The following is a 27,183-nucleotide window of genomic DNA, read 5'->3' as shown; positions in this document are numbered from 1 at the left end:
AGCACCTGGTATGTCAAAAGAAGTGTTCATACTCTATTTTATTTGCTTCTCCATCTGGAGAGAAGATGAAAACTAACAGTTTAATTTTAGAGCTGAAAGATGATTGCATACTGTAGTGGTGAGTGGAATAGAATTCAGGCAGAGCAAAATGCCTAAATATCCACTTTCATAATGTCTGCTCACTAGTGTTTGTGTTTCACTTCAGTCAACACCCTCCATCTATTAATGTTTCTCCACCATACCTAAAAAATAGATTATCTGATAAATCTTCTATACATGCACAGCTCAGCTGGCAGGATGTTGGTTAGTAAAAGTCAAAAACTTGAGCAGTAGCTCTTTCAAAGTTAGACCTTTTCAAATTATGCCTCAATTGAGAGGTTGATATTCATGAACTGTTTTGAAGAATGCTAAGGATGCTGAGGAGAAGAAACAACTAACTCGATGGTATTAATTTGCTCAGTTATTTGGTCAAAGGTTGCTTATGGAAGGAAAACATGGTCAAAGACAATGTTCCAGAAACTTGCTTTTCCGTTTGTTGCTTTTGAAAGGGGAAAATAAAATGCTCCAAGAACCAAATTTTTCTTTATTTAAGCTTCTCTAATTTTAAATGAGAACACAATTTTCTCAATTTTTCAGAGATAGTGGAAAAGGGAGTTAATTCTCAGCACGCAGTGATCTTCTAGCATTTCCTTCATGGTAACTGCTGTGTGCTGTGTTTGCCGATAGTTGATTGACGTGCCATATACAAAGAAATCCTGTGGAAGGACTTTTTAATTTAAAAAAGGCTGGAAAGAAAGTAAAGTTGTTGCATATCTCTGCAGTACTTATAGAAGAATGAGGAGTAAAGGAAAACATTGGGACGGTGTGTGGAGGGAAAATGGAAAGATGCAGTTCTGAAATTCAGTACTAATGGAATTAGTGTGAGCAAGACCAGGCTCTGAGTGTTTTAAAGGATATACAGCACTTTAAAGAGCTAAAGACCTGCTCTTGTTTTATGACTGCAGTAAAAGTTGTTTATCATTAGAAGCAAAAAATCGGACTCCTTCTTGCTCTTGCAAGATTTAGTTACTTTTGGTTAGTATTTTGCATTAAAAAAATCTAATGTGTTTCAAATTAGGGTAATTTGAGGTTTTGGATAGGAGATCTCTAATAAACATAATCAAGAAAAGATGTTCCATGCAGTAAGTTGCATAATATCTGGATTTGTAACTGTGTTTTACTTCCCCATCTGCCCCACCCAACCAATACCAGAAGAGTTTACATTTATTTTTAGCTTTACAGGGTTTCTATTTTATTTTTTCTAGTCACTTACATATCACAGTGGTATCTTGACTTCTGAAAAGTTTCAGGTAGCTGGAAACCCTGGGGAGCTCAAAGGGGCAGGAGAGTGTTGGGGGGATGGCAGGGAAGGGAGAGGGGACTGGTTCAGCACCCACGGCTCTCTTCATCTGCGTGGTGCCTCTGTGCTCTCCAAGAGCAGAACTGAGAGGGTGGTATAGCAAACATCTGAAAACTGAATTTTGTACTGGCACCAAAGCTTGGTGGTCCAAGTCAGGGAGCTCCTCAGCTGTGAGCAAGGTGCTGTGGGTCTTCAGCATGGCTACCCAGACACCATGTCTGTTGGCCAAGACTTTGTACAACTCCGTGGTAGCTGTGACACACATTTCCCTCACATGGGATTTTTCTGCACATAGGACTGCTGTGATACCATTTAAAATCATCACCTGGGCTGTCTCTTATACTATTTACTTCTGTTTTTAGACTTGTTTTAAAATTAAATGAACTTTATAGAAGGCAAAGGGACAGCATTTCTGTAAGTTACTGCACATTCATAAAGCCATTATGGCTAAAATATGTCCCTCCCTGTGGAAGTCCCTTTACAGCCTTGTTTGGCTACATGAAGAAGCACTGGGTTGCAGACTACTGACTTCACCCTAAAAAATTCTTTCTGTTTTAGACATTGCTTGTAGTGACTTAGGCAACCTGTTTTATGGATTTATCTCATGAGTGATGTACTAAAGCTGCAAATGAAATGTGACATAGGAATCGCTTTCCTGAGATGAGACCTAAGGACATTTTAATGCATTGCATCAAGAATAGCTTAAGACTTAAGGCAGTGTCCCAAATCTGTCAGCAGGACCATAGTTGCTTCCCACCTAGGCAGAGCATGTCCCAGAGCTGCAGGGTACTGTTCTGCACATTTGCTCCTGCTTTGCAGTGTGCCACAATGTATTTGACAGTAGACTTGATCATATGAGTTCTGAGCCCAGTTTGTACATGTACAGTAGGTGATTTCTGCTCTGTCACTGTAAAGGAAGCCTGAGGATTCCCTCATCTGAGGAAGTAAGGGAGAAGGACTTTCAGTAGTGGTTCCTGTGATGTGTAATGTATGTACAAAGATGGGGAATCTCTAGCAATCGTGTCCCAGACGGTGACTTGAGCATCTGTTCTGCCATGTACCGTAGTTTCTTTTGCTCCAAAAGAAATGAGGAAAAATGTCAAGAGCTTCCATCTGAACATCAGGAAACACTTCCATCATGCAGGTGACTAAGCACTGACTCAAGCTGCCCAAAGAGGTTGTGGAGTCCATTGGAGATGCTCAAAAGCTGTTTGGACCAGACCTGGTCCTTGGCAGTCTGTTTTAGGTGGTCCTGCTTGAGCAGGGATGTTGTAGAGAGAGCACCTCCAGAGGTCCCTTCCAAACTCAGCTGTTCTGTGATTCTGTTTCTTTGCTTCTCTTACTGAAGAGTCTACAAGTACTCTTGGATCAGACAGAACTAGGGACCTGGGCAAGTAGAGTATTTAAAGTGAATGGTTTTGCAATTTCTGATTTTGCAAGAAGGGGTCAGAATTATTTATTCATTGTGTTGCAAATTTCATCTTGAAGTTACAAATGCTTCTAAATGTCATTGAGAGAAATAACTTGGGCTGTCTTCAAACCTTTGAGATTTCTTTTTGTTTTGCCCTCTGAGAGCTGACTTTATATGCTATTAAATAGCAAAGGCACTTTTCTGTGTAGATTTTTTAAAAATACCAACATGGGCATGAGGAAACTAGCCATAACAGAGCTCAGGTCAGAGACATTTCAGTGCTTATTTGTGTGGAAGAGGGCTGCAAATGCCTTATGTGTCTGATATGTCTGGCATTGCTGCCAAGTATAAGTGTGAAACCAATTTCATAAAAAGCCTGGCTGGGAGTAGGGGCAGAAGGTTGGGTGGGGAATGAGAGGTTCACATCTGTTGTGGAAGATGGTGTAGAATGTTCTAGCTGTGCAGGTATAATTCTCCCTAGACATAAAATGAACTTAATAAGTAGTGGTGCATTCAATGTTTATTTTTTTTTTTAAAGCCATAAAAGCTCTGAATGTATACATACATGTGTCAGATTTCATTAGTTATATTTGCACTGGATACCAAATGATGTCTCTGTAATCCTTCCCTTTTCCATGTCCCTTAAGTTTTGAATAATAAATTCAGAAAATGCTACAGAAGTAGATGCCAGAAAAGGTCTCTGATGAAATTTTGTGAGCATGCCAGAAAACATTCTATGGATGGTAACTTGGGAGAATAAGTTAAATTACAATACTAAATGTAGGGTTTAGTTGAGAACACGAAAAACATTTAATATTAGGGGGAGTTGAACTTCCCAGTAACTCCAGACTGCCAGTCCCTTTGGTAATCAGTGGAGTCCTCAATGGGAACTCTGTAAACATTAATAAAACAAAAAGATCCCAGTGTTCTAATATCACATCTGGAAAACCTTAGAAGACCTTACATGTAGCTTGTGTAGTGTTGATGATAAAATAATTTTAGACAGATACTGTGAGCTGGAGACATAGTTCTGGTTATTAATATCAAACTCTACAAATGGCTGCAAAAATATCTAAAATGTTTGTAATTAAAAATGTCAAATAATTTGATTGTGCAGTGCAACTATATATCCATTTGCAGAACTGAAGTATGGGTGACAAATATCTACTCCACTTTACAACTATACTAAGTGGAGCCACTGTATGCTTCCAAAGTGGTCTCTTGGCATATAGGAATCAGGTCCTGGCATGCAGCTTCCAGTTTGCAAATGCAGTTTGTTCTTCCTATGGGACACAGCTCGTGTTCTTGCTAGCTTCAGTAGTGCAGTATACTAGGGTTCTTCTGCCTGTGTTACTTGCTCATACGAAAAAGTAAGAACAAAAAGTTCTTACAAAAAGTAAGAACTTGCTCATAAGAACAAACTAAGAGTGAATTATTGTAGGGCAATCTCTAACCTTTGCTCAGGTCCTGAGTAGAAGGGCTGACAATGGACAATCTCTTTCATTTTTGTAGTATATTAATTACTTGGTGGCTGCTTTTTTCTCTTTTTCCTATCTGCTGCAGTTAGCTGGACTTAGGGGCCACAAGAGATGGCTGCTCTTGCACACCTTCTGCAATAACAGTAGAGACTGTGTCTTATCTTGCCATGCATGAAGGTGGACAGTGCAGTTTCTGAGGAGATGGAGGTTTTAAACCCCAGAAGGCTCCTCTGCTGAGTGGTGCAGCTGTGTGGAGAGAACAGTCCAGCTGCCTTAGCAGCCTGAGAGGATCTAATGATCCTGGCAGAATAGCTCTGGAGCTTAGAACTGTAATAAACAACCTCATGTTGTTCATGTTTTCTTTGCAAGGTTGTTTGCTTTCCTGCCAGGTATTGCTGCTCAAGAGTCCCTGTTGTTCCTCATAGTTTATCTAAGGGCTGTAGGCACCAAGGTCTGGGATGCAGATACTGCTGTGGGAGCTGGCTGCAAAATGCTTCACTGGCTGTGCTTTGGGAATCTGGCCTGAAACCACAGTGGCACCTTTAATCACTGCTGACCTGTGCAGGCTCCTTCAGCTCCCTCTCAATCTTATCTCCATCTCAGTGCAGCTCTTCTGCTCCAGCACTAGAAATAGGAATAGTGAGATTTGATGCTAACTCCAGGACATTATGCTCCTTAGCTTGTGCCTCATCTCCTTCAGAGAAGGGTAATCTCTGCTGGGAACTGATTGGGTCTGCCTGGATCAGAAGGAGTAGTTGTATGGGAGAGATAAGCAGGGACTAGTAACAAAATGGGAACCAAGCTCTGGAAATGAAACTAAGGAAAATAAGGTAATGCAGTGGTAGGAGAGTTTTCTCACAATTGTTTTCTTTCTGTAGCTTTCAGCTATTCAGACAAAAATAAATTTAAGCCAGTAAAATAACAACTCCTTGTTTCCCCCTTTCTTGCACCATTTTCCTTGAAGCATCTTTCTCAGATGAGAACACTATTGTCTTTGTTTGTTTGTTTAGTTGTTTTTTTTAAAAATCTAAATCCAGATGTCGGTTTGTCAATAAATAACAAAAATCAGATTTTTTTTCCCCCAGGTTGCATGAATTATGCATGTATGTAGATTTTAAAATGTGTTTACTTAATCAGTGGTTGCTGAAATTCATAGAAAGTACTTTAAGAGGCCATTGGGTTACTCTGCTGATTGTAAATGATTTTTATTTAAGAAGGTATGTCTAGATTTTCTTTAATTGGGTTTGATTTCTGAATCTAAGACCTGAATCAGTAGTGGGGAAACCTGGAGCTTGATTTAGAGGGTAACTGTAGATTAATTTAGGAGGTGCCCCTGGGGAGAGGGAAGAGCAGTGTCATAGTGGCAGTGATTGTTTCTAGAACTATTAGCTTTGTTCATTCAGATGTAATTCCCATTTCTCTATTGATAATGCACTGGGTGCACAAGAAGTCCTGTATTAGTCTGAAGTCATGATCAGTGCCTTTTAATCTTTACAAAAGTTGGAAATCCATACTGTTCCTCACTGGTTAGAGAGCTTTTCATCTGAAACTGTAACTTGAGGTACATTGTAGTTTTGTTTAAGGCTGGCTAATGTTACCAGCCTCTACAGGAAGTTTTTTCCCCTCCTTCTATTTTTTTTTTTTTTTTTTTGTGTGTGTGGCTCACTTGGGGACTATTTGGAAAAAGATTTGTAATCTTAGCCTTCATCAGACCACACAAGTCAAGAGGCTGATCCCCTCTTGGGCTTGTCAGCAGTCAGCTTAATCAGGACAGAACATGAGCTGTGGTGGGAATGGGTTGGACATGTTTTTAGCCCACACTTGTAGATCGGTGTCATGGGGGGCCAGCAGCACTGAGCTGTTTGGCAGTGAGGGCTCATTAAGTGCCTGTCCCCTGTGGTCCCTCAGCAAGGGCTTGAGGCTTCTGTTCACAGTGAATGGATGTGGGGAGGGGAGTGCTTGGCCTCCTTCAGCTGTGAATGCTTTCATTGAGACCTTGGTGAGAACTCTTTCCAGCTGAGCCCTGTTGCATCCTTCACCATTTGAATTGCTTGGGACTTTGTGAGGGTGCAGAGGATGGGATACAGGCTGTGGCAGCCTGGGATTTCACAGTGTGAGCAATTTTGAACAAATAGCTCTGCACTGAAACAATGCCTACTTTTTGAGTTCGTGTTATTCTTTTTTTAATAGGTGACAACAACAGGAGGTTATTAGCTGTACTCCAAAGCTCCCATAATCTGTCTGTAAAGATATATATTGAACTAGAGCATTTGCCAGCCTGGAGAAGCACTGTGGTAAATGTTAGACCATGTTGCTTGCTTCTGGCTGTGAGTGTTCAGAAGCAGCAGTGGTCTCAGGGGGCTGTCCGTGGCCCACAGGATCATGTTGTACCCCATTCCAACTTCAGTTGGCTTCAAATTCATGAAGGTTTCTTCTATACCCACATCACCAGATGTCTGGCAGCCAAGATGGGCTCATCAGCCTCCTGGCCCAAGCTGGTACCTTCCCTCAGGGAAACCCCTATATCATGCAGCTGCGTCAGCTTGAGCTAGTGCTGGTGTAGTAGGTGCCTTCTGGATCACTTGGCACAGAAGCAGCCAAGTGCAGGCTCTGCAAAAGCCATGGTGAGTGGAGTTGGAGCTCTCTTCTTGTCATGTAAAGCCGCACTCAGCAGCCCGACAGCTTCCATGCTGGCCACAGCTTCTTGTCTTCCCCATACATCTTCTTGCACTCACCAGCCCCTCAAAGCCAAACTCTATCACCTACTCTTGGCACAAAATACCAAAACCTGTGCAATTCTTGCCTCAGCAGATGCAGGCAGAGTCTGATGAATTGGAGCTGAAGCATATGCTGAAGTATACACATGAGTTTATAGTTTAGGTAGAAAGTCACACACTGACATAGTGTAATGAAATTTAGCAGGTATGTTTGCAGCAGACTTAAGAAAAACAGGCTATGTGTCATAACACACTTTCTGCCATGTGTGTTAGCATGGCTAAACAGTGCAACTACCCCAAGGCTGGAGAAAAGATCTTTGCCTGGAGAAAAGGTGTCCTGTGCACAGCAGTTTGTCCTCATGCTGTATGTAAGGGAGTCGTGACAGAGATACTCAGTTTGCCTAGAGAGTAGTTCAGAGTCCTATTACTTTCACGAGTTTCTTCAAGATTTTGTTTTTTCTCTTTCATCCCCTTTGCATATCACAAATATTTATACTCTGCTAATAAAATATACACTGATCTTGCAACTGGAACAGAAATCTGAAAACAGCTTTGCTCATGAAATTATTCCCAGCTGAAAAGCTGAGGTGTGCTCCTGCCTCTTGCCCTGTATCCTAGGTGGAATAAATGTTCTTTCATGGCTGCTCTAATGCTTTTAGATTTGGCTGCATGGAAGTTAAGGGCACATAACACCCTCAAAGGGTCCAGGCCAAATGTTGCTGATTTTAACTTTTGTGGTGCATTTTTTGTTTGTTTTCATATGTCTGTAATATTTTATGTGGGCATAAAAATGGTATCAATATATCTAAACTGTTGTATATGAGAAATCTGTAGAATATGATGAGATCAGAAATTATAAAAGAAGTGTACATGCGTATACCAATTTCACTTCCAAAAAGAAGTTTTTGATGTGACATCTCATTTTTAGGTGTTCCAGGGATCACAGACAGTAGTTATAAGTGATTTCATGTACACAAAAGAAATTAGGCAAAACCATAATTAGACAATTTGATAACTAGATCATTAACAAGCTCTTAATATAACTGTGCAAATGGAACAGCTATAAATACAAAACTATATCTGGTTACTGTCTGGTATTACATCAAAGCTGAGGAGCTTTCACAAGCAGAGATAACTCACACTGAGATAGTGTAAAACTGTTAGAATTAAATTTCCCTGTGTTGCACACTGGGATTTTTCTTTTCTCAGTTCACAGTATTAAAACAAACCCAAGTGCTAATAAGAAATAGCAAAAAATATTATGCACACCCAAAGTGGTAAGTATGGTGTCAATTAACCTGAGCTGGGGTTCGTGTGCAGAATGAGGTGGTGTCACATCAGAGGGGCAGGAGAAGTTTTGGGGGGTACCTGCAGCATTTGGGAGCCTGGTGAGCCTGAGGCTGGGCTCCAAGAAGCTGTGCAAACCAGGAAGGGAGCATGGCCATTGTATTGCTGGCAGGAAAGGAACAGGATGATGGTTCTTTTCCCTCTCTGAGGTAAAAGGGGATTTCCAAGAGGCTGAGTCACTGAAAGGTAGACTGATCTTGGACACCATGAGAGTTTGCATTGTCCTGATGCAGAAGGAAGCAGAACAGCCCTTCTGTGGGTAAATGGTTTGGGGTGAGAAGGAGGTGATAATGATGCCAGGCCAAATGTTGCTGAATTGGAAAGATTTACCAGATGGCAGTGAGACTGTGAGAGCCTGTATGGCTAGACAGCAGTGGACTTTGGCTGCCTGTGGAGCAAGTGCCTGTCAATATCTGGTATGTGGCCACTCTTTAAAGCAGTAGCCCACTGCAGGTCTGGTATGTATCAAAGAGGGTGTTTCAGACAGATGGTGTCAAACCTCAGTGTTGCTTACAGGATGCTCTTATGCAATTTCTGTCCATCCAAAATACATAGCAAAATAGCATAAAGTCTTTTGGGAAAGCAGGGTGGCATAGAACTCAGTGATAGGAAAGTTGTGACCTTCCTTCTGGGTCAGCAATTGTTTACCCCATCAATAGACCTTCAAATTGCTTGTGTCAGAAATTAGGAGAAAAAAATTCTTCCAAAGGTCATTGCCTTGATTTCTTCTCTCCCCCTCCTTCATCCCCTTCCAGTCTCACCATCAGCTTCAAGTAGGTATTTTGTCTTTTCCTTCTATAGTCTAAAGGATTGTACAGTCATTTTAGGACAGTTCCCAGCATCTCAAGATCTCTTAACTAACCCTCCAGCTTTCTCAAGGCCTACTTGATCCTGGGTGCATTCCCATGAAGGAACTAACTTCTAAAGAAGGTGTTTAACAGCTCTGTGAATATTGAGTTGCATGTTTAGTTAAGATAAAAAGCTGATGGAAGTTCCCAGTCAACAATATTAGTGTGAGATGTGACTGCCACTGAGTGGTAGGAGCAGGCTTGTGTGCAGCTTGGAATGCTCTGCATGTATAAGGATTTGAGAGCCAGCACAGAGGGGAGACTCATTCCTGTTTCCAAATCACATATTCTTAGCAATGTTATCTATCTAATGTGGAGTTGAAACATAGAGAAGAGGCAAATACATTTCAGTTTTTGATGTGCTTCTGACTGTGGATGTGCATGGGAGAGGCTTCATCATTACAGTGAAGTTGTCTTCGTGATCTCCTTTCCCAGTGCTCAGGAACAATATTTATTTTCTTGTTTCCTAGGTGGCATGCAGATAAGCTCCATCTGATTTGAATAAAGTGGGCAGAAATGTACTTCTACTTGCTAAGATTAAGATTTCTTGGGTTGCTTGGGTTGTTTTCATGTTCAAGGACATGAAAGAAGATCAGTTTAAAAGTGTGAATTTCAAATGGCCCTGTTAAACTGCAACTCTTCAGGTTTTAACTGTCCATGATTAGCTCTGTACTAAGACTTGCAATGCTCTAATTCTAATCAATCTGTATCCTTCACATTCCCAACTCCTCTCCAGTGAAGCTGAAGTGGGCAGAAATCTGATAGCAGCAGAAAAGAAACTGGAAAAGAGAACCTGAATGAATGTTGCTTGAGGAGAGCATATTCAAGATGAATGAAAGGTAGCTTTGCTGCAACTCATTGGAACCTCAGTGTGAAGTGGACAAAATGGTAAAATTCTTTGCAAAAGTCAAGTGAATTAAACAGAAGAACACGATAACCCAAAATGAAAAGGAAATTTTGCAAAGGCTAAGTTTTTTAACCCTTGAATAAGCCACCAACAACTGTATCAATCTATTGACTTTTTTCCTTTTTTTGGTTATTTCTTCCCTTCCAAAACAGTGATCTCACATGCAATTTAAAGATAATAATGCTCCTCAAGGAGGAGAGAAAAGCATAAGAGTGAGCTGCATAAATAGTTTAAAAAAGTGGAATACAAAAGTTAGCTGAAGAGGAGCAAAAGTTTTTGGTTCTCTAATGCCTGTCAATTGTAGATGAGCTGAAGCAGAATAGATTTGTTTACAAAATGTTACATATTGAATAGTTCTTTTTGAGATTGCTAAATCATTGAATAAACTCCACAATAATCTTAATAATGATTGTTTGCTTAAAATAAAATATTCTCATGTTTGAAAAGCAGGTACAAGTGGTTTTAGCTTGCCACAAACCTCTTTTGAATCAGGGGAACAGTAAGCATATAGGTGTCACAAACACTGTCCTGACCTTCTCATTTGTGATATTCAGTTACATACTTCAGGAATGACAGTTTTTGGAGAAGTCACTGGTTACTGTATCAATAGTAGCTCAGTGCTGGCATTTGTTAAAGAACTCTAATGCTTTCCTCTCAGGAAAAACAAGCTAAACTTTGAAAATTTGGATGTGTGTCAGAACAAGAATTGCTACTGTAGCCTGGTTACTCAAAGTGGTTCAAGTGATCTGTTGATTAGATGTTCATCAAGGTTTCTAATAATGAGGAGTTTTGAAAGGATCAAAGAAAAACTAATGTTATTCCAGTATTTCAGCATGTCTGGCCCATGTAATCATAGGTAATTCATGCTTTATGCTTATCCCAGATGAGCTTGAAAGGGTGGGTAAAAGGATATCTGCACAGAACAATGTCTTTGTGAATGGCATCAGAGGGATTTTATGGCAAAAAGGTATATCATCTGCCACTATGGTGAGGAGTGAGAGTAACATTTGGTTGGTAAGGCTAACAATTTGTAAGCTCATGAGAGACATCTAATCCTGACAATAGCTGGGTCAAATATGTGGCTGGACCTCAGTTGTGTGAAGAGGCAGCAGTAGCCACTGACTTCTGAGACGTGACTGGAAACCTGAACAAAAATGCATCTGAAGTACATCTGGGCTCCATGCATGACACTAAATTGTCTATAGCAATGATGCACAAAAGTACAAGGGGATCAAGGTGAACAATCAGTTGAACACAAGCTCATAGTGTGCTCTGGTGGCTAAGAAGGCAAATGCAATCTTTCCATATCCAGTCAGGGAAGTAGAATGCAAAGAAGGGAGAATAGATCTGCTGCTTTTTCTAGCATAAGGGTTGAGGTTTCTGCAATTCTGAGTTTTTAAGAATTTTTTGTTCTATCAAAAGGGTGCTGACAAATGCTGCCCTTTTGGCAACAGCTGAGTTTGTCTGTCACATAACTGTAGAAGAATCTTCCCTCCAGGAGACCCTGTTATGGCGTGGACAGAAATGTAGCAGAACTCTACTCAACTGCATAGCAGAGCTCTTTGGTTAAGACTTGGATTTGCACCACTGAATGTGTATTTAAGATATTCCTGCTGCTGTTTCATCTCTTCTTCCCAACCCAATTAAAAATCTGGCTGCTGCCTAGCTATCAAATGCTAACACCTGTGTGCCAGATGAGTACAGCTATAAGTCTATCAATGCTGATCCACCAGCAGAGCCATGAGCCAGTCCATGGAGCAATTAGAACACACTTTTTGATGGTTTTTTTCTCCTCATTTTTCTGTCCCATTTTTAATCCTCCTATTTTCCCAGGATTTTCTGTCTTCTGCTTCCTGTTGCTGTGAGTTTGTAAGGTGAGCCCTGCTCAGACTTTCTGTCTCTTTCAGATAAGAAAACAGCCTAAACCAAAGGAACACATTTTTCTGGCTGCAGAGTGGCTGGTTAATACTGACAAGTGTTAAATTATAGAAGTCCAAATGTCAGTTGTATGTACCAGGTCAAGAAAAACACCTTGAAATACAAATGTTGTGAGGGTTACACCAGACAGGATTAAGACTTCATATTTGAATTCCCCCTCTTTCTGAAAAGAGCTGGTCTCCCCGATGTGTTTTGGAGATACTGAGTGTAGGACAGGGTGTACTCTCATTGCCCTTTTGAAACGAAAGGCTCAAGTCAGCAGCAGAATGTTCAAGTTTGACAGACAAGAATGGCAATAGTTAAAGAGGTGAGGCATAATAATACTGCTGAGGTTTTTACTGCTGTTGGTAAGAGAGTGCTTTTACAAGGGCTTTCTGGAAACAGGCTAACATAAAAAGGCTTTTTCTTATTCTGCTAGGCTTTCCTTATGACTACTCTCTCTACTGTCCCCAGCATGGAGTAACAGTGGGGAATGTTGCTGCTAGGGAAAGGAGAGAGTTTCAGAAGGAAGAGAGTGAAATATGTTCTCTTCTAGCAGAGGAGATGGCTTCATTCACTCAGCTGGGACTGATGATGGATGGCTTATTTGAAAATGCTGTGTTGGGTGTGAGGGGTGACTTCTGTGGCAGGGAGGGTAAGGAGTATGGTCTTGCCCAGAGAAGGTGTTGGTTGCTGCGTAGAGAGCAATAGAACAAGGGAGGCCACCTTACTGCTCCCTTGGTCTTGCCCACGTGCAACCTTGGCTTTTATTTACCAGAAGACTGCTTGTGCTAGGGGAGATCCCATCAACTTAAATAATTCAGATGATTCAGTCTTTACTGAATGAAGTGAACTGATTTTTATCCAAGAGCTCCCAGCTCAGTTTGGTGCAGTGCTGCTAATTTAGAGTCATATCCTGTCATGCTTATTTGATGAAAACCTCCCATTGGCTTCAGTATATTTGGAATTTTGCTTTAACAAGTGGTGCCATTGTAATGATGAGGAGCTGTTTTTTCAACTGTTGGGGCTCTGGAATGCTGCAAACAGAAAATCTCTCAAATGTAGCCTAGAAGATGATAGGATATGTTTAAGTTAGGATGCAGAGTCACTTAGAAAATAGCCTAAGTGCCTCTGAAAAGTAAATTACAAGTATAATCTCTTTATTGAGCTGGAAAGTACACCCTCAAGAGAGAAAGGAGAATGGAGGAGTTTTTTTTCTTTTTTTCCCCCTCCTCCTTTTTTCCTAAATAGAGACCAACTGTTGACTAACAGGATTGTGTTTAGAGCAGAGATACTTGTGCAGTCATGGAATAATATGAGGTTTTTTATCAGGGTAAAGCTTTTTAATTAGTTCTTCCACACCCTGCCTGTGGAGTGGGAAAATGCATTCCTTCTTGGGAAGAACTTTGATCATTGCTTTCCCTTACCTCTCCCCTTACCTTGTGTGATGGATTACATACCAGCAGTCATTTCTGCATGGACCCTTTCAGAAACAAAAGAACTCCATGAGTCTTCTGTGAGCATCTTCAAGCAGAAGCTGGCCTCTGTGATTTAGTTAGTATTGACTGCTTTATCTTTCTGTAAAGAGCAATGAGTAATATTGTTGTTGAAGAACACAATTTGTTCAAGAAGTTCTTGAGATCCATTGTACATCTGATTTTTCTCTGAGGTAATGATATAAGACTACCATATCTAACTTGCGTAGGCTGTCATTGACCAAATAAAATACAGTTATGTTTGAAATCTTAGTGAGTATGACCTATATTAGTATCTGCCTGCTGTATGCTTGCAAAAGAGTAGAATGTGTATGAGGTATTTGCATATGAATCTGTGATCAACTAGGTTCCATGTAACATGTAAAAGCGCAGATTGTTCATCTTATTTCTTGTCTGTCTCTGTGTCCACCAGCTGAGCTTATCCTGCTTTCATTGTGTCTCCTTGTGGGCTTTGTGTAATTGTATGTTTGAAACAGAGGGTGCTTCGTGCTGGAAGTGGTTGTTTGCTTTCTCTTTTGAGGAAGATGGGCTCTAAGCTGGGGGGGCAGGAAGGAAAGGATTTATTCTCTTTGTCATCTCCTTTCCTAGCGATGGAGTTGGAACACTGTGAACACTATGTAGCAAGGTGCAGATCTATGAAGGGGTATGAAAGAGGTGGAGGATGCTTCTGCATTACCTTGTCATACAGTAATCACGCAGTTCCTTCTCCCCCATGAAGACAGGACTGCATTTACCCTGGTAGAGCTGTCTGTGTACTTCAGTGTTCAAGTTGCGCCCGTTCTCTGTATAGGTTTTCACTGGGTAAAATAAGAATTCCTCAGCTCACCTATGATAGGTCTCTAACACACAAAATTTCTTTCCATCTTCTTTCTTTCCCATGTGGGTTTTTAGTTTAGGAACAAAGATGAGAAATTAGTTACTATCTCGGTGTTTACTTGACCTTGAGAACTCAAAGGTAACATGAAAAGGCTTCTTGCAGAATAGCTCAGTGTGCACTCTGTTTAGTTTGCTGCTTGCCTTGTGCATTTATGCAATGGTCTGTATTGTGGCTGATCTCCTGAAGCTTTCAGACCTCTTACATGCCTTCATTTGTTTATTATAGGAACAGGAGTTTACAGTAATGCTGTTTATACTAAAGTTGGGTGAACCATTGCAGCAAGAAGAGAAACCATCAAGAACCTTTGCCCTGAACTCAAAGCAAACTCTCTTGTGATTTTTCAAGTTCTGTTTCAGTTTTCAGTGTCATTATGCTTTGTCAGGACTGGAAATGAGTGCCAAAATATAAATGGTATTTTCAGTGTCAACCTCAGATTTCATGAGCAAATCTGCTCCTGTGCCAGGGAGTGTGGAGTTTCTTAGAGGTCACATGTTTTGCTAGAGACTATAACCTTTTTCAGCTCCTGCTGCTCTGTGCAGCTGGCTCAAAGCACTTATCCAGCGAGGCTTGCCCGTCACTTTTGTATGGGACAAGATATTGGTTATTGAACTAATAAGCATTCCTGGGGGAATGTGTGCAGATGATTGCTAGCAGATGAAATACTGAAATAGCCAGTGTAGTATATCTGCTCTTTGGGTATAGGGATTGTTCAGCTTTGGCCTCTTCCCTGCTAAACATGTTGTAAGACTGTCAGCCACTTCTGTGAAATTATAGCAGCGCTGCCTAGCACAAAATAAGGAAATAAACTCTCTAGGCTCTCTCAGTTTTGTTTTGAGAACAAACTGTGATTAATGTCCTTCTGGAAGCTGAGTTTATCCAAATTTATTTGCTATCCTGTAGACTTTTCTGTTTCATATCCTGAATTTGGAACCAGTATTGAACTATCCATCTAGTAGGTTATGATAGATTAGTAGGGCCAATCTTGGGAGTAATCAGTTCAGGTTGTGCCTGTTTCTTCATTCTGCTCCTGAGGAGGAACAGCCCGCCTTCTTCTCTCCCTCCCTCCCTCTCTCTCTGTGTTTATTGTTGTATCACAGAACGATCTGATGTTTGTTTTAACACTGAGATGAAACTGAATTCACTGCTGTCCAGCACTCTTTAAAGTTGGTGTGCTACTTGAATATTTATATCATGCTGACATTTGCTTACGTTAGAGAAGGCTTTATTTCCTTGGAATATTTATCATAGTATCCAGAAATTTCCATGTTCCAACTGCTGCTGGATCTGAATGTTGTATATATAATTACCTCGGTCTAAGCCCAGTTGCTTTGGGGAAGTTGACTTTCAAAGAACAGCAACCACCTCTGTGGCACTTGCTAGCTGAAGATAGAGCTGGCAAGGATTTTTCCTGCACTGATGTGGAGCAGCCTGAAAAGAAGACTCATACCTCACTTCAGCTGTATGGGCAGCTTTGTCTAGCTCATTATGGGGAAAATAGAGAATCACTTCCCAGCACACCTGGCATCATGGAGTGGATGCCTATATCTGATGTGATCTGTTGACCTAGTTATGGTCTGGGATGGAAAATGTGATTTGACATATTTTGCATCCTGTTTTTTCTCCCTGATTTCCACTGGTCCCTTTCTCAAAGGTTAATGGGGAAGGGTTGGTGCAGAATCCAGTTCCTGCCTTCCTGACACACTTTGATGCTCTGACCCCCTTTGTGCATGGGATAGAAATGACCAGCTTGAGGCTTGATCAGACCTCAGCCTCCTGTTGTTTCTCATCAGCTTATATGACTCTCCTGGGCTTCTGTGGCTGGAGCTGCTCTTTTGCTGCTGTGCATAAGGAGGCACTGTGATTTATGAATCAATTAATCACTGCATGCTGAGGAGCTGTTCACGGTAGTTAAACAGTGAAAATAAAATGCTTGAGTCTATAATAAAGATGGATCATAATGAATATGACCCTCTACGAATGAATTCTCTCCCTCCCTATATTATACCCCCATCCTCTTTCCCAGCACAGACAAACTATCAAGACATGAAATTTGTCTATCTCAATGCATGGGGTTCATCAAATTACTTAATTACTTGATAAGAGTGCTGACTATTTGTGGTTTTTTTTTTCCCTCACACAGATATGCACTCTCTGATTTTGCTGCTAAAGCTGTTAAAGCCACAAAGATGAAGAGAAAAATATTATGATAGTCTTGATTTTAAAACTTTTTGACTACTCATAAAAAAAATCCACCAGTAAGCCTCTAAAAATTAGGGAGGGGCAGGTGAAGTCTGTCCTGCCTGATCTGTAAAACTGCAGGAATGTGGTGTGAAAATTCCAATAAATATTTCCATCAAATAACTGTTACTTTATGCTCTGTGCAATGCGCACATCGTTGCTGTTTCTAAAACTGTGTGATACTATAAGAACCAGGCCAGTTTGGTGACAAGCCTGCTCTAAGATTGCTGTTTGGCTTCACAATTTGCACTTCAGTGATGGCAGTCAGATCAGGGTGCGTGTTGCCCTGTGGGCAGCACCACTGATGTTCAAATATCTACCCATGAGGTAAGGCTATGAGACAAGAGGCTTTAGAGCTGATTATGTGGTTTTGCATCAGAACTATACTTTCAGACAAGAAAATAATTCTTTACAGATTACTAACATGTTGTATTTTTTAAAGAAGATTTTTACTTTTATGTTATCAACATATACCCAAAATAGTGCTAGAACTTTAATTAACAAAAAGGTGGTTTGTTTTAATTTGTTTTTTTTCTTTTTTTTTTGGCTGGAAAGTGTATTCTTGGTAAATGACTTGATCATCTATCCATCTGTTTTGAATTCTGAAAAGGATTTTTAAGAGAGTGGTGATACTTTTTTTTTTCTGCTGTCTTTGAAGTGTTGAATTTTTGTTGCAGAGTATTTCCTGGGTTTTCTGAATACCAAAAGCTGAGGTTGATGAGTAGATGGATTTGTGAACCTTGCAACAAGTCCACTGGCTATAGTGGAGCTGCTCTTAATCTCACCTATGTAACTAAGAGCAGATTTCATTCAAGCCAGAAATTAGGTGCAGTGGTGTGAAGCAGGTTAATTCCTTTTCTCTGCAATGCATTGAAGCTTGCAGTGGATTTATAATATTTGCCACTTATCAGTAAAAGAATTTTTCCTTTCTAACACAATCTAGTTTCTCAGTTTTGTTCAGCTCTGCTGCTGGCATATGTTGACTATATCTAATGGCCTTTGTCTGCATTCTAAGCTTATCTCATAAATTTGCTTTTGAAATGCAGTTATAATGTTTCACTCTGGTGACTGCGGTTAAACATTTCACTCCTGTCCCCCCCTTACCCTTTTCTGTTTGATTTTTAGGATCCAGGTTTCTCTTCGGTGATTCATGAGAAGCTCCAAGTTCCCAATACCATTCGAAAGGCATGGAATGAGAAGGACAACAGATGTGATGTTTGTGCCACACACCTGAACCAGCTGAAGCAAGAAGCCATTCAGATGGTGCTGACCTTGGAGCAAGCCGCCAACTCAGAACATTACGATGCCTCGCCAGGCTCTCCCCCACCTCTCTCCAACGTCCCCACGTTGGTGAGTCCCCGGCACATGGGCAGCCTGCAGCCCAGGGACTGGGCATACGTGCCTGCTCCTTATGCCCCATCTAATTATACAGGCTTTGCTGCCAACAAACACAGTGGAAAACCCAACAGTCTAGGGATTGGAAACGGGGTGGAGAAAAAAAATGGATCTCCTGGACACCAAGCCAAGGTCAGCTTTCAAATGGCCACCAGCCCCAGCAATGGTAATGTTCTCAACTCTGTGGCTATCCAGGCCCACCAGTACCTTGATGGCACCTGGTCTTTGTCAAGAACGAATGGAGTCACTCTTTACCCCTACCAAGTAAGTATTTTCAAGTAACAGAACATACTTGTTTCCTTCCCACTGAGGCTGGCAGGGGCATACTAACACTGTTTGCTCCTGTGGGGTAGAAGTTGAGCTGCCTGTGTAAATGAGCACTAGGACAAGTAGTGCTGTAAATCACTGATAGGGGATTGAGTTGGAGGAGACACAGATCAAAAGCAGTATTAAGGAGAATACCTTCTATGAATTCAGCTGTTACTGATAGCAGAACCGAGCTGTTGTTTTTAATTCACTGCAGAGAACTAATCATGCAGTATTTTCAATTATTTGCTCACACAGTCCTCACTCACTTTCACTCAAAATACTCAGAGCAACAGCTGGGAGCCAGCCACACTTGGTTACTCCCAAGAGGAAAGTCACACTAGTGCACCAGAGATTTCTGAGCTGGTGTTCAGGGAGGATCTGGATGATCTTTTATTCCATCCTCTGTGTGTGTGATCATTTGGGTACATATAGCAGGCACTAACTTCTTTGACACATTTTAAGTTGCCTACATTCTTGATGCCAGTGGGTTCAATGGGTCCAGTAATCTCCAGATCCTAGCAGTTCTGGGAGATTTTCATATGCTTTTCAGCATGTTCTTTTCCTCCTCTTTGGTCTGTTGTTTTCAAGTACACCACACTTGTAAGTACCTGTAGAACCCATCCACACCAGAAGGCACAGAAGAAGATTTTTTGTGTGACAGGAGGTGGGCTTTCTGACACACTTAACTGCAGCTGATGGGATTCTCAGAATACCCAAGCACTTGCAGATTGTGACATAAGCCTGTTCTTCACATGTTCTCACAAATGCCCCAGTTGGCTTCCTTAGGCACGTAAATAACTTTGGAAGTTGGTCTTTCTACTAAATTATAAACATATTACAAGATAGATCCCTAAATTAATATTTAACTTTTATTAGTATAACTAACTGATATTATAGCCAGAAAAAAAGTGATGTCGTTAATAAGAATTAAGATATTGTCATGCACCAAAGTAAACTGGGTAAAACCAGAAATGAAGTACAGTTATTTTATCTGGAAAATATGTGACTTTATGCTTTTGTGGATTTATGCTCTACTGAACCTGAATCATTTTTGGGTAGGTCAGTATGTGATCGTAGTTTTGATCTAAGAAAAAAAATGTGATCTATGCTTCAGCTAAGAAAAAATAAAATAAACAAAGAATGCACCTTAACAAATCTGAATAACTGTTATTTGTATTGGGAAAATTAGTTCCATTTTACTGCATTCACAATCTTTTAGGTTTTGTTCTGTGAAAATGTGGGTTTTGTTTACTTTTTATAATGTTTGAATTTCCTTGATGATTAATTTTGTCTTAAAAATATTCACTAAGACTAATCTAATATTCAGAATTGTCAAGACTGATTCTGTAGTTTGGGACCAGTTAAATTCAGGACTCTTCTCTACCTTTGATTTTCAATAACCTTGAAATAGAAAAGATTGCCTACTCTCAAGACACCTCTCAGCCAAAAAAAACCCCAAACCGAACACAAAACCCAACCAAAAGCCCCAATTAACAGCAAAATAAACAAAAAATTATGAACAACAAACAAACACACAAAAATCCCAAATGAGCCTAGCAATGATGGTCTGTGTTAGAATATGTTGATCATAAGTTTCATCTTTTCCTTTAAGATTCTACTCTCAAACGTTAAAAATCTCACTGTACTCAAGTTGCCACATTTAATTCTCCAGCTGAGAAATAATACTGATAGCTTTTTTCTTTAAGCACACTAAAAGGATTTTAGTGCTTGTTTACATAGTATCTGTGTTAGAGTGGGAATTAGTCTAGCAAGAAGAAAAACTTTGAAAAGTAATTTGTTTATAATTTCAAGTATGGGTAAGATGCAAGCTTTTTTTTTTTTTGCTTTTGTGTGCAGAAACCAATCTTATTTGCTACACATTTTCAAAACATTTTAGATCTCTGTCCCACATAATACATTTTTGTTATGCACTTACAGTTGCAAAACTCTGCAAGAAGAGCAAATGAGGAAGAATGAATCTTTATATCATCTTAGCTAGAACCCTTCTTGATTTGGAGGTGAATTAAAAAAAGGTGCTGCTAGCCTACTTACTTGTGAATGTCTATATATTAATTAAGTTTTCTTGCCTTCCCTTAAGAATAGTGATTAGAAAAACTTCATTGTGTGTTAGCTGAGAGGAGTAGAAAATAATTTCTTGGGATAAAAAAGCCTTGCACTTCACACAGAGAAGAGCAGTACCCTTCCACATCATAATCTTGTTAAATAGATGTCCAGGGAGAAGTCAGTCTCATGGCTCTAGACTTAATGGCACCTGTGGTAGACATATCCCAGTGTAAATCAGCTTTTCTTAGACAGTCTAGATAACTTGAAAGAAATGGTTGGGTACCTTGAAAACTGATTGTGATGTCTTCCTTAAAGTATCATAAAAAAAAAAGAGAAAACATTAGTTTGAAAGTGACATTCTGTGGCTCAGAATTGACTCACTGCAATTTTAAGCACCAAAAAGTATTCCTACAGTTGTAAGTTGCAGGATGTTACTCCATTTTAACCTCTTCCCTACCAGACTGCCTAAAATTAGGACCTTGTTATGGGCAGGTAATTACTACTTTTGTTTCAGTTCCAGTAGAAAAAACAATAAAAATGGATGAGTATATAAGGTAGTGTTGTGATATTGTAAAGCTCACCTGCTGCAGTAGTTTAGGACAAGTCTTAAATGCCACTATTCAATTAATTTTGCAGAAAGAGCACTTTCCAATGAGGAGTAATTGTAATGTACAAATCAGAATTTGTACATTACAAGCTTTAGTAATGTGTTATATGTTTAAAATCTGAAAAAAATGGAAGTGTACCAGATTTAACTGATAATGCATATCAGATCTAAAAACTTTCTGGTAATTTCATGGATACATTATTGGAACTAGTGAATGGAGTCTCCTAAGAACATCAGAGGAATAGCTGCTAAGAATTTTTTAGGCAAAACTGATCCTACCTGGAGACTGGGAGATGGTGCAGATGACCCCATCAGTCCCCACTGTCCCTGTTTTATATGATTACATATTTAGGCACTCCTTGAAAAGGAAAACAAAAATCTGGTTCTAAAGATCTGTGATGTCCCCTAGGCCTGACTCAAAGAGGGCTGAATCAAATTTTGGTGGTAGGTCCTTTTGCAAAACAGGGAATCAGAGGCAGGGAAATGGAATTGATTGGTCTTAAACAAAGAGTGTGGCCCATTACAACATTTCTATGGAAACAGGAATGCTGAAATGGTCAGGGTAAAACGGACCTCTTTCTGTTTAATACATGTAGAAAAATACCAGCCAAACTTTGGTAGAATTTGATTCAGTCTGAAAATAGTTCTCTTTCCGTGCTGGTCAGCAGATAGCATTTGTATGCATTTGTATGCCTGGTGGTTCAGACTGTTTTGACACTTGTAAAGAGTTCTGTGGATCTTCCTATCACTCAAAGGGATTTCAGTCCTTCCCTGCTCAGAGAAAACTCTTTTAAATTGTTGAGGTTTTACCTGAGAAGGGCTGTAATTATTTGAGCAGCTGCTGGTGTGAATTACAGGATACCACAGTGTTAAGTACGCTTAGTTACCAATGATTACTGAACACTTCCAAAGGGAAAAAAAACCCTCTGGGCCTGGGCTGCTAATGCTAGGAGTGAAAAATCCAAATTCCTTGATGAAATTATTGCTTCTTGTCATTGTCATAGAGAATGAAATATTAAATTTAATGCATAACACTTTTATTACTTTATTATCACAAGCTGATAAAGTAGCTAAAACAAAACCACCACATTAAAGAATAAGATTTGAGTCCTTAGGAGTTCAGACTGATTCAGGGTTTGCTTTCAAAGGGAAAGGAGTTGATAATAGTGACTAGATTAAGCTGGTTGCACATTTTTCTAGAGTCAAAGATCTCTAGTTTTTACTAAAATGTTAAATTACCTGCTTGGCTCTCATGTTGGTGTGCCTTTAAACCAACAGCAAGGTATTAACTTCATCATGGTGGTAGCCCCAGAGCATAAAACAGTATGCATTTCCTTGGTCTTCTAGTTACCCTCCTCGATCTGCATGAGAATCTTTCATGTCTTGAAGCAGATAATTTCAAAGGGCGAACAAAAGGAAATTTAGCACAGCGTGTTTGGTAGATTTGAGTGACAGGAAGGTCAGAATGAGCCCAAGAACTGGAGAAAGTCAACAGCTCCACGAACAATTTAGGCCATAAAAGGGAATGATGGGTAACAGAAAATGTGGAGGCTGATGTGGGTGAGCACCTCTCGCTCCTGACCTTGAAGCTGTGAAGTTTGCATTTTGTAAGCAACAAAACAGTGCAAGTAAGGATTTGAGTAGGGGCATTGTGAACAGAACATATTAATGGAAAAAGTGTTTCTTTCTCCCCTGCACTTAAAAAGACTCTTTTGACCAAAAGTTTGGAAAATTAGATCTTAAACTACTGAGAGCCTCTTGGCCCTAGGCATAATGATCCCAAACCTATTCAGAATTATAAAAGTCTTTATTTGTGTACAATTGATAAAAGCCTACAATATGTGCTTTCTTTTTCCTCTTTATGTATAACATGTGTTTAGAAGAACAGTTCTCTGAGAATGTACCAGCTTGTTCTGGAGCATTGCTGTGATGAATGATTTGTTTGGAGTTTACTTAGGTCATGGCTGTCATATAACACATCAGTTCATTCAGGCCCAGGCTTTTAAAAAGAAACTGGTAATGATTAGAGGTGCAAGATGGAGAGCCAATGTCTGTGTGGGAGGTATTGCCATCCAGGATTCCGATTTCAAGTTTTTTCCAAGTCTTTACTGTATAATTTATTTCTCTTCCGTTTGCTGCTGCTTCTATTGCTTCTTAGTGTTCAGCAGGATGAAGATAAAATGTTAATGATTGCTACATTGGTGCCAGGGTAATTTAAGCAGCTTCTAAATCATACAATGCAAGGTACAGAAATCAAGTTACTTGCTCCATTTGCAGATCAACAGGTGTCTTCCATAATTATTCCATACTTCCTAGAGACAGACCTATTTTACCAGAGCATCTTAGCAACAACAAAAAAAAGAGATTTGTATACTGACCTTTCTAGTATGGTGTTGTTATGCAACCACACGCAATTCCCTGAGATACCAAATGCTGGAAGTATTTTGCCTTTGTGCAGTTAGGCTTTGGTCCAGATTTTTTTGGATGGCTTATGTTTTGAAAGCAGTTCAGTCACCGTATGTATGAGATCCACGTTTGACTGTGATGGCTCCCTGAATATAGTAAAAACCTTTTTGTTCCTATTACTGTGAGATCATGAATGATGATGCTGAGAAGACCTGTACAAATTCTTGCACTGATATTTTTTTTTTCTGATTCTGTGACCTGACTCTTAACAAAGTGACTCCATAATCAGACTATACACTGAAAGTGCAAGAATTTTATTTACAAAGATTGTTTGACTGGGCCAAGAAACAGATTGTCAAACAAAATCATTGGCACTGAAATGATATCCTTGCTTGATTATCTCTGTTGCCCTCTTCCCCCATGCATTAGTTGTTATCTCTGAAGTAGCTTTCCTCTTAAAAGCCTTTTTAAACCAAGTCACTAATAATTAGATATGACCCCACTAAAGTCAGCGTATGTCATCAGTTGACATTTTGCCATGATTGTTTGATCATCCAATTTGTATATTACTGGAGTTGGCTATTTGTATTTCATTCCTCCTGTCTACCTCTTCAGCTAACAGCCCAGTTGTATACTGCTTTTCTAATATCATCAAGGGGGGAAACTGTGAACTGTAGGTGAGGTTTATTTTTTTGCATCACTCTGGCATGATTTGATCTCTTATGGCATTTTTATGCATGGCTTAATGACCTTAGAATCATTACTTTTCCCCTTCATGATACTACAGTGACCAAGGGAAGAAAGAGGTAAAGGGTATCCCATGGACTGAAAAGAGCTAAATAGGCTTATCCTGTGAATATGAAAACCCCGTGACTCAATTGTGATGTGAGGAAGAAATCTGGACTATTATAGTGAGTTAATCCTGCAAATTAGCAAAAGCCAGAAGATCACAATTAGTGAGGATTTGTAGTCTTGGTTCCTTCCCTGCTTGTAGCTTAAGGATTTTGTCCATGTGAGACTAGTTTCATTTCTTAAAAAATGGCTGTACTGATTGCTTGCATTAATTGAAAAAAATAGAAACTGAGAGGAGGAGTTTTAACAGTGAGGAAACTGATGTAGAGATGGGATAGAAAAGGGGGAAGACAAACTGATACATTGAGGCAAAATTGTCCTTTATTTCCTATGTTGTAAACAACGTGGCACAGAACTAGAGAGAAAAATGATCAGCTTCTGCTTTTTTTCATAGTTTGAGAACATAGAGAATTAGTACAGCCAATTTGGAAGTAAAGGAAAATACACTTTTTATGCAATGTACTGTTTTTTGGAACTTATTAGAAAAAGTATTGAGGCCAAAAGCTTAGGAAAATTCATAAAAGGATTATATGGACAATAAAAAGCTCCCTTTATGATATTAAGATTCAAAAAAAGTGGCATATAAATTGCTATATAGAATAAGGTATTTGATATAATCTGTGGAGAAGGCTTCTTTAAGTACATCCAATATGTAGGTAAGGACTAGAATTTCTGAAACTGCCACTGAATCTTGCTGGCACAGGTATAACTGGGTTCCCTGGGAGGAGGATACTCAGTGCTTAGATGAACTCTGTGTCCCTCTGTTCTGCAAGTGGGTGAGAGGTGCTGTGTTTTGGAGGGAGGCCTGTGATAAACAGATCAGTGAAAAGTGCTTTTCCAACAGTTTCTCCAACTTTCTGGAGTTCCACGTAGGTGTTGTACATTTCAGAATTATTTTAACCTTTTTTAAAAATTTATTTTATTCCTTACTGAAGTGTGTGAAGATTCTAAACGTTCTTTTGGGTTGAATCATTCATCTGAGAAACATTTTGGTCTTTACTTTTGAATAAAGATTCAGTCTTGTGGGTGATACTCCTGTATTTTACTAATTTTTCAGCATTTGTTGCAAAGAGAGGAAAAAGAAATGTACTAAACCAAAGGCAGCTCATTCTAACCGAGATCAGAAGGAGGGGATGACAAAGGAATTGGAAAGCAATATTTTAGGAGCTTCCCTTTAAATTCCTAAGGGATATTGCTCAAAAAAGACACAAATCAATGTACTGTCTCATTGACTAAGACATTTGCTTCTCACATTGCTTTACATAAATGGGACATAGAATTAAGATTAGATTTAGAAACACCATATTTTTGTGCCTTTTGTAGAATTCTGTTCTTTGACTTCTTAGAAAAGTATTTGAGACTTTAAATATGAAGAATTATGTTACTATGCAAAAAATAAACTTACAAAACCTTTTGCTTTGATACTATGCTGTGCTTATGGGAAGTAAGGAATGCATGGCTAGAGACTCATGTAACTCTGAAATGTGATTCCACAAGCTATTATGCAAAACCATTGTTTTCTTTTCTCTAAAGTGCTTCTGAAATGGCATCAGAGAGGGAACATCAACTTGTCTCTTGGGCCAGTTCTCTTCAATTCAGTAGATTTGAGTTAAAGTGGTTGGTTCTCCACTTACATTCCAGGGCACTGAGGACTTGAGAGATGGGTGTTGTCAGATAGAATACATTTGGGACCAGACCCTCTTCTGTCTCACTCCAGGATAATGGCTTTGCAGCTGACATAGCTACATTGGTGTAATACAGATGAAACTGAGAGCAACACCAGCCCTGTAAGATCTGATCAGCCAGAGTGTGAAAACAGCTGTGGTGATGGGAGCAAATACGGCATTTTGCACTCAGAGGGGCCTCCTCTTCCCTTTTGGGTTGGTAAATGGGGAAGCTTTTTTCCTCCATACTCTTCTTGTGTCACCCTGCTCTGAAGAGTCTGTTGGAACTGCTCTTGACAAATGAAAGCAGAAACCTGATTGTCCAGCTTCTTTTGAACTTTGAATGTGTCAAGATGCATTTTATGAAGAAAAAGGAAGAATTGCATCTGTATAAGGGTAAGAAAAAGCCCCTCTCAGCTAATGAAAGCATCTTTTAAGTGTGCAAACTGCTCTGAGAAGAAATGAAATTGCACTTCACCTTTCACTTCCACATAACCTCTCAAGCAGAATTCAGAACTGCTCCAAAAGTTAAAGGAATGGTAATGAGCTTTCATCTTCCAAGAGGTTGGTTGGTACTCATTGTGGCTAATGTTGCTAGCAAACCTCAGCAGAAGGTTGTAGCTCTTCCTTGTATGAAGTTGCCATCACATCTGTCATTTGGGTATCTGAGGACTTGGGTTCTATACACCAGGAAGGTCTCATGTCTGACTGGTAGATGTGAGTGTCACGTGGCTAAAATGCAACCAGTGCAAGGTCACAGTTGTGTGTGTTTGTGTGTGAGTGAAATATTTCTATTGTGAGAGTTCTTTGAATCAAATACATTCATCTGTCAAGCTTTACTTCAAATTGATACTTTTTTAACTTGGGAAAGTGGCATGTATAAGTGAATATTAAATATCTCCCTAAATTTATATAAAGGCTAGTGGGAAGGGCAGAAAAAGAATTAAAAGTTTGAGCTCTGCTTGATGAAATCATTTCTGCTTCCCTGACTTTTCTGTGGCTGCATGCTCAGTGTTACTGGATAATTATAAAACACCTGTAATGTGAATCCTGCCAGTTCTTTATATCAAGGCCGTTAATAAAAGCAGAGTTTAGGCCTGGTTTTGTAAAAAAAGCCCACTTTTTTAAAGCATATAGTGATATACTCTTTCCTGTAAAAGATAGATGACAGATATGGTTTATTATTGCTTTCCTTCCTGACAGGTTTCAGGCTGCTGGAGCTAGGCAAGGTAGCTGGATCACAAATCATAA

The 27,183-nt window shown here is 39.7% G+C and overlaps 1 protein-coding gene across 1 annotated transcript in view; it reads left to right on the top strand.

Annotated features, from left to right (window-relative positions):
• KIF26B (kinesin family member 26B) overlaps positions 1-27,183 on the top strand; it is a 269,683-nt gene that overhangs the window by 68,988 nt on the left and 173,512 nt on the right. The window contains exon 3 of the mRNA XM_053938124.1: positions 17,761-18,294. Within this exon, the coding sequence (XP_053794099.1) occupies positions 17,761-18,294 (534 nt within the window). The remainder of the gene's footprint in view (positions 1-17,760; positions 18,295-27,183) is intronic.

The sequence above is a fragment of the Vidua chalybeata genome, chromosome 3 (assembly GCF_026979565.1).
Source record: "Vidua chalybeata isolate OUT-0048 chromosome 3, bVidCha1 merged haplotype, whole genome shotgun sequence".
NCBI classification, from domain to species: Eukaryota; Metazoa; Chordata; class Aves; order Passeriformes; family Viduidae; genus Vidua; species Vidua chalybeata.
The sequence above is the reverse complement of the archived record's forward strand: the minus strand, read 5'-3'. Positions and strand labels throughout refer to the sequence as shown.